This window comes from Adiantum capillus-veneris, chromosome 11 (assembly GCF_014529385.1).
Source record: "Adiantum capillus-veneris isolate H3 chromosome 11, ASM1452938v2, whole genome shotgun sequence".
Taxonomy (NCBI): domain Eukaryota; kingdom Viridiplantae; phylum Streptophyta; class Polypodiopsida; order Polypodiales; family Pteridaceae; genus Adiantum; species Adiantum capillus-veneris.
In genome coordinates, this window is record NC_140941.1 from 75,052,288 (window position 1) to 75,059,916 (window position 7,629).

Sequence of the window (7,629 nt, forward strand, 5' to 3'; positions counted from 1 at the left end):
GGATATGTTAATAGGCATGAAATTTTCACAGATACGGGAATTTTCTTATAATACCCCTTTAACATGCGATATAGTACTTTTACATAAGAGGGAATGCCCCAAGCACCTGTTGCTCATATTCTTTGGTCTAAGGTAAGCTTGCTTTTTTGAGAAACATACAACAAAATTGCAATGAATTAATCATGGGGAAGGGATACCAGCTCTATTCAATCTGCAGGGGTAAGATATTGAAGAAGCTGGTTGATTCTTTTACCATTGCCTCATCATTCCAAGATGTGGCTAGTTTATTTTTTTTCAACAGACCTGAGGGCCCACAAGGGGAAGTGCTTATCCCTTCCAATATTAGCCATGTTACATGGTTGGGCAAGGGCTGCGTACCATCGGGCAAGAGCCACGCGTAGGCATCACCATGGCCACCTAATTGATGCACGACATGCTAGGAACAACGGAGAGAACTCGTAGCAACCAGCTAAGAACCTCCTCCTTGGGTGACCCAACCCAAGAGGAGGATGCACTCAAGTGTCCAAGGGCAAGAGCCCTAGCAACGTGAGCACCAAGTGAGCACATCTAGAGTATGACCCAACAGGGGACATCCTGTAGATTGAAAGGCCGAAGTCTTACCGTTAGACCAACTCTTTGGGGACAAGATGTGGCTAATTAGTGGTGCCATTCTTAGGAATGCTTGCATGTGTCATCAATGGAACAGGACCATGGCGCACAGATGGGTGGGCACGAAAAGGGAAGCACACGGTGGGTGCCATGGTTCAAGGGCGGAGTCCACATGGGATTTGAGGCCTAGGCCACCACAGGGGTGTAAAGCCCGCGGCACAGAATGGGCTTAGGGCATGCTCGGCCAATGTCCATATAAAGGGGACTTTTACGGTTGGGGGGCAAAGTCTTATGCAGTGCTCCTCTGCGAGAGAGCTCCTTGAAGAGCTCTTCAAGGTGGTTTAAGGCGTCATATCAGGAGGCAACAAGTCCAACAAGCCCTCAAGCCAGAGTATGATGCAAAACATCCACGATCAAAATAACGATTGTTTCTACAGGAACCATAGTTGACAACCCAAATCTCGGTTTCAAGTTGGCATGTTAAGGCAGTTTGCTCCTCAAAGGCCACAAAATCAGGGGGCCTTGCAAGCTCAGCTTCTAGTACTAAACAATTATGGCCTCAAAGCAAGCACAAAAAAATCAAGATTTAAAAAAATATTTAGCTAAATCTTGGAAGAGACCTCCCTCTCTCTCAACAGCAGAAGACACCCCAAGTCCACCCTATGAAAGAGAAGTGGTTGCTTCTTCTTGGCACATCCAAGACAAACAATCAGAAAACCTTTATGCAGGATGAGCTGGAAAACTAAAGACAACCATCTGATTTGTGGATGTGGACCATTGTTTTACTAACATAATTCTCTGAACATGCTACTTCCCTGTAGACGTGAAGGGGCTCATCAAATAGAGATGATGGCCACAATCTTCAGAAATACCTTCTTAAGCCTTCACAACCTCATCACTCAGATACTACAAGGGTAAGAAAGTCAGTCATCCTTCACAATCTTAAGAGATCTAAAAGCTCTAGCTCGAAACCTTTATCCGAATAAAGATGCAATGTAAGCATGCCGGTCCCTGACAACTGTGAAACAAACCCCTTTTCAAACTAAACATCGGCGGGACTTCTTCAACTTCTTTCTAGTGCACGTTTTTGACAAGTGATGCTTGCAATATTTCAATCCAGGTACTGCATGCTGTGCACAACGCCAGTACCTTCCATCTGTCTTGTTGCACCGTCTTGTTGCCTCTACTTCCACATCCACAGGAACGACCTGAAATATCTCCAAGTAAGACTTCGTGAGATTCTCAAGGCCTCTCCTCTTGCTCGAGCTTCTCTTTCTCTTTACAGAGAAGCCTTTCACAAGGCTCACATCAAACCTCTTCCTTGGAGATGTTTGCATGTCACACTTTTGCTGCCTACTGCCCATTACATCATCACTTTTAACCAATGTTGGCATACCCTTCCGTTCCAGATCCAAGCTCTCTTTCAAACCGTGTTCAACAATTGATGGCATAACAATATTCTGCATATGCGAAAGCTTTTTGGTTTTATTCGAGGTTTTTGTTCCACTGAAGTGACTCCGTAGGGAAACTGACTGCCAAACCTTTTTAGAACCTGGTTCACTAAACTTCACCCTCCCTCTAGGTTCCAAGCTTGCGGCGTTCAAAGAAGTACCCAATGGTGAAGGTTCACCGTGCACTTCCAGCTTTTTCTCTCCAATGACACCCTTCTGCTGTCCTTTGCAACCGTTTCTTGCAGTAAGGCAATCTAAATCTTCTGCATTAACTTGCTTGCTGCAGGCATTGGTTGAGCTCTGCACAGTTTGACCTGCTACAGATTCTTGTCCTCGATCCACTTTGGTAGAAACTCTATCACTGGCATGCTCTTTATACCTGCCCAAGTCAAATACAGAGCGCTCTTGTTTATGCTTTGGCATGGTTAGAAATTTAGTCCTTCTGCATGCCTTTCGTATCTCCTTTTTGCACCATCCTGTATTGTCCTCACATGAATACGCAGAGCCCAACAAACTCTGTTTCGCACAGCAGCTGCTTCCCACATTTACAGGACATTGCCCAAGATTTGACTCATCAATAGAAGCATTTAACAATGTGGTGTCATCCAGTATGCAGAACTTCCTACCCACATCAGCTTTTGGGAGGGCACTGATATGGGCTGGTAACACTGATGAAAGGCTCCTAGTAAAGTTGTAAGCAGTGCGTGGCTGTTTGACATTAAAAGGCCTGTAGGAACCTGTGGTTTGCAAACCTGGAGTTTGGGAGCTTTGACATGCCTTTAGGGGGAACTGCTTGTCTTTTTCCTCTTCCTTACTGCAACCGCAATTCTCATCTAGAGATATTAGCTCTTCAGAATGCCCTAATGGGTTCTCTTTTGCATTGTCCAAACAGAAACTCCTTAGTGCCTCCAAGTTTGTACCGCGCTGACAAGAATCTGACGAATCCTGAGTCTTTTGTTTATCATAGGCCTCATAGCTCCCCCAGACGAAATGGCAGCTTCCAACCTCTTTGATATAAGCACAACTTGTAAGAATCTCTTTCACCTGAAACTCTGGAGACTGTTTAGAGTCCAGGAGCTTTGCATGGCCCTGTTTACCCAACAAATCCAGAGCCTCGCGAATAGTCACTCCCTGGCTTCCACCTTGTAAGACAATGTGAAGTAAGGCTGCATTCAAAGGAGAGGCTGTTTGGGCTTGCTTTGCATATGCAAGCATATCTTTGCCCATCAGTTTCTGCCTTTTAAAAACCAACTTCTTACTTGCTGTGCGCTTTTTTCTTTTAAAGCACGGAGCTGTTAGTAATGAGGTGTCCGCTTCATTATGACCTTCGACAACTCTGCATACAGCAGAATCTGGAAGAGATTTCTTGCCCCCATGCACTACTGAAGAGGCTACATTCTGCTTACTATAGTCTGCTGTTGGAGCCACATGTTGATTTTCTTCCAGCATATTGGCCAAATCAACTGCTCTTGAAACCGCTGTCCACCTATCACAATTGGCATCATCTTCAAAGTGAGTTTTTCCTTGGCAAATCTCAGGCTCACACCCATCAATGCCAGCTTTTGCAGCTCCTTTCAAACTCAAGAGCATGTCATTTTCATTAAGATAGGGGGAGCCATTAAGATGCAGCGCTGTCAATTCATCAGATTCTCCTGTAAAGGGCTCAACCTGTGATGGTTGCAAAAAGTCAAGAATGCTCATGTTCTGGTTCGAACTCATACATAGGAAGTCCTCATTCTGCGAGGGAGTACGTCCAGCAACACATAAACCATCAAAAGAAACATCATTTAAAGAATCATCCGTTTCATATGGCTGTCCTGCAATTCCAGAAGTGTCTGAGGATGCACATGTCAAACTTGGCAAGCAAGAATGTGGTATACCAATGGTACTCTCAGCAGCCGCATGCAAGAACTTGTCATCTATCAACATTGCAGTAATGGGTTCGAGATTTGAAACGTGTCTTGGTACGTTCTCTTTTACTGAAGCCTCCAACACTCTGGTCCACAAGTTGCCAGGATGACAACCTCCAAGTCCTTCAGTTGTAGAGCAACAGCCCTCTGCAGTCGTAAGACAATAATCTTGCGAGGCCTTAAGTGAATTTTCCTTGAAAGGACCACCTGCCTGCAACAGACAACTTTCCCGAACAGGTTCATCTTTCGTAGAACACAAATCGTCCAGAACTTGAGGAGGAGGAAAGAGAAAACAGTTTTGAATAACTTCATTCTCAGCCAAATAAGCACTTCGCACTTCAAAGCCATGCCTTACCCTTAGGCTATTTTCGTCGTCCATGCAAAGAGGTGTCTTGCGTTCTCTGCTGGTACGTAGACACATCAGTTCAGAGTTGGCCACCTCTATCATAGATGAACAATTATCTTGCTGCAGCATTGTTCCTTTCAACTGATCTGCACATGTAGAAGGACCACTAAAATAGGGATCTTCATTTACATCTGGACACTTAGATGATGTATTGATTAGCATTCCTGTCTCAGCTTCTGCATTTGTTGAGGTAATCAACACACCTGCATTACCTACAGCAATAACCATTTTAGTCTGTAGATAATCATGACTAGCAGAGTCCTCACATCTATGATTTTCCACGCATTCATTGTTGTAAATTTCTGTCAGATTGAAATCCCTGCAGGTAACATTGTTTTCATTACCTGTGGTTTTCTTGTTACACATGAACCCATAATTACTAGCCATTGGTCGGTTGCTCATGATCGTTGTACTTCCAAGATGTTCAAAGTGAGGAGCAGAGGCTGATACGCTACTGACCTTGGCACTGAGGCTCACCGATGAGGTATCATCCTTGAAGCCTATCTGGTCTTCGTCAAGTATGTGTCCATCACAATTCTGTAATGTAAGCCTACAAAGTGGAAGATTAACAGGTTGGTCCATAGACATGTTCTTGGGAATGTCCATTCGATTGTTTAACTCCTTAACCAGTCCTTGGGCAAAATCGACATGCGAATTGCTTAAGGTTTCTCTTTTGTGCATCAGCACACCTGCAACTGCCAACTGAGATGTACCGATGGAAGCATGTGAGCTACGCAGCAATGGCACATTCAAAGTTGTTCTTGTGTCCAAGTCGTCTGCAGGATTTACCATTAGATTAGAAAATAACAACAAACTGCGTGTAGTCCAAGGTGGAGTAGAGGGAAGAATAACCGGGACATGAGAATTCTCACCCATGGGAACAGAATGGCATGCTTTTAAAGGTAACTTCATATCTTCAGAGGTCACACAAAAGGGGCTGTTCAGCAGGAGAGGATGCAGAAAAGGAAAAGCTATGTGGATAATGGGCAGGAGGGCTGAACGGTCCTCAAAAGAAATAGAGTCCAGCAAATCAAGGTCCTCCGAATCATTGAAGCAGCAGTAATCACCTCGAAGGTAGTCAGTAGAGCAAAGACTTGAGGAAAATAAACCCTCTGGACACCCAATCGCTGCAAATGGGGCTGTGGAGGGTGGCGGTTTCACAGAGGAGTAAACGTCTATCGAGTCCATTCTCCTCCACAGCAATCGACAAAAAAGATTTATGAAACAGAGGAAGAAGACCACAAAACATGAACTCACCGTCCCCTTATGCCTTCATTTAGAGGAGAGCATGACAGAGCTCGTCTTCACGAAAAAGAAGTTGCATCATACCGTCTGCATAAAGCTCATGGTGTCTTCTCCACCTCCACACGTCAAAGAAAGCTTCAATGAGCGCTGAAATGAAGCATACGCAGCTGCCTTCGCTGGAGCGCTCTCTCTCTCTCTCTCTCTTTCTCTCTCGCGCGCGCGCAGAGAAAGGTGGGTTCGAATGGCGCTAAGCTCCCGCGCCCTCCTTTGCATTAAAAGCTATTATGAGAGCGGTCATTATGACTAACATTTTGAGATGTGTTCCAATGTCTAATTTTGAGGGTGTAATGTCGAATGAATTAGCTCTCCTAGTGGCTCACATTAAATAAAATCCATTAGTTAAGAATATTCTCTATCGCCCCCTTTCTCACTTTCGTTCTCCTTGGTGCTCCTCTCCTCCCTCTCACCTCTATTTGCATGGTCCTCGTCAACCTACAGAACCCTCCATAGCCTACATCCCTTCCGTAGTATTCTAGAGCCCTCCATCGCCTATAGCTCTCTCTCGCTCCTCCCTCAACCTGCAAAACCCTCCATTTCCTGCAGCCCTTCTGTAGCCCTTTGCAACACTCCATCACCTATGGCAGCCCTCCTATGCGCAGGTGCTTAGCACAAACAGCCTACTAGAAATCAATGCTCCTCTGCCCACATGTTGAGCCTACGTAGTCAAAATTTACCTTCGCAACCCAATTGCATGCAAACAGGCTGCTTGAAACTAGCCGCCCTATGCACACTGGTGAGATGCCTCTGTGCTCCTATCGCCCACCCTCTAAACTTGCACTGCGTGCGACGGGACTGCCACAACTTTGTCATGCAATAAAAATAAAAATACCCTTCCCTTTAATTACCTTTCGCTTTCCCTTGTGAGCTATTGAGCCCATTTTTCGATTGGGTACCCCCTACTTCTACTATCTACTAACATAATATGGCGGCCAAGGTTCTACTTTCCACGTGTCAACTTCTGCGAAATGAAGGCTAAGTCCAAAAAACGCGAATGAATATTTTCCAGGCAACTTGGTGGCGGCTTTGCAAGGCTTTGAAACCTCATTTAGTTGCTTGGTAGGAACGAAGCTTGAACTCCTTGCTCGCTCTTATTTCGTGCTCTCAGAGCTCCGTGCTCGCTCATATTTCGTGCTCCCAGAGACACACACACACACACACACACACACACACACACACACACACACACACACAGAGAGAGAGAGAGAGAGAGAGAGAGAGAGAGACTCAGTCTGCAGGTATCCTTTCTCTTTTGCTCATATTCTCTGTGTGATGTGAGTAGCCAACCTTGCTCACTGCCGCGCCCAACTGCCTATGGTGTCGCCTTCACGCCTGCTGCATTGCTACTCTGCTGCTCAGTACCGCGCCCAGTTGCCCTTGAATCTCCTCTCCCACAACAGTCACGATGGTCTAGCCTACCTCTGGGTCTCCACCGCCGAGACTACGACGGCCGCCTCCGCTGCAGTCTTGCGCTGCCAACAGATTCAAGGGCGTCCGGCGGCGTAGCTGGGTGCCGCCTCGGCTAGGTTCCTACGGCACTGCCGAGCAGGCACTGCCCGTCATCGCCAGTTTGTTGCTTCGTGGGCCCTTCTGCTCTGCCTTCCTCAACTTCGCGGACTCCTCCTCCCTTGTGTTGTCCACCCACCCCCAGCTGAACACAGCCTGATTCTCTCTCCAGGTAAACACCGCCTGCCCGTGCTGTCGCCTGAGCCGTCCGTGTTGTCGCTTGAGCTGCCCGTGGTGTCGCCTGAACCTCGCCTGCCCGTGCTGTCGCCACACCTCCTGCACGCCCCCGCCGCCGCCGCTTCCTGCGTCTCATGCATGCATGCACCGAGCTCCCCCACCGCTTCTTGCGTCTCCTGCATGTATGCACGTGCCTGTGTTTGCTCACTGCGTATTTAAACTCGCGATTTGAGAGAGTGCTACCAATAGGCTTTTATTATATTAGGCT

The 7,629-nt window shown here is 46.6% G+C and overlaps 1 protein-coding gene across 4 annotated transcripts; it reads right to left on the bottom strand.

Annotated features, from left to right (window-relative positions):
* Positions 1-1,108: 1,108 nt before the first annotated feature.
* Positions 1,109-5,878, bottom strand: LOC147447450 (uncharacterized). 4 transcript variants are annotated; one of them, XM_086523243.1, is made up of 4 exons: positions 5,249-5,878; positions 4,721-5,152; positions 4,326-4,588; positions 1,112-4,181 (listed from the first exon to the last, which is right to left on the bottom strand). In XM_086523243.1, exons 1-4 carry the CDS (start codon positions 5,562-5,564, stop codon positions 1,647-1,649), a joined length of 3,546 nt encoding a protein of 1,181 aa, XP_086379369.1. In that variant the 5' UTR covers positions 5,565-5,878; the 3' UTR covers positions 1,112-1,646. The 4 variants fall into 4 exon arrangements, with proteins under 4 accessions (XP_086379367.1, XP_086379368.1, XP_086379366.1 ...); XM_086523241.1 differs by having other exon boundaries at positions 1,109-4,588; positions 4,721-5,878; XM_086523242.1 differs by having other exon boundaries at positions 1,109-4,181; positions 4,326-5,878.
* Positions 5,879-7,629: the final 1,751 nt, after the last annotated feature.

What these genes read in the sequence shown, in the direction of transcription:
- LOC147447450 (XM_086523240.1), bottom strand. Translation starts at nt 5,564, where the DNA reads ATGGACTCGATAGACGTTTACTCCTCTGTGAAACCGCCACCCTCCACA. An exon ending in ATGCCATTCTGTTCCCATGG is followed by an intron (nt 5,153 to 5,248) that starts GTGAGAATTCTC and finishes TAAATCCTGCAG; the next exon opens with ACGACTTGGACACAAGAACA.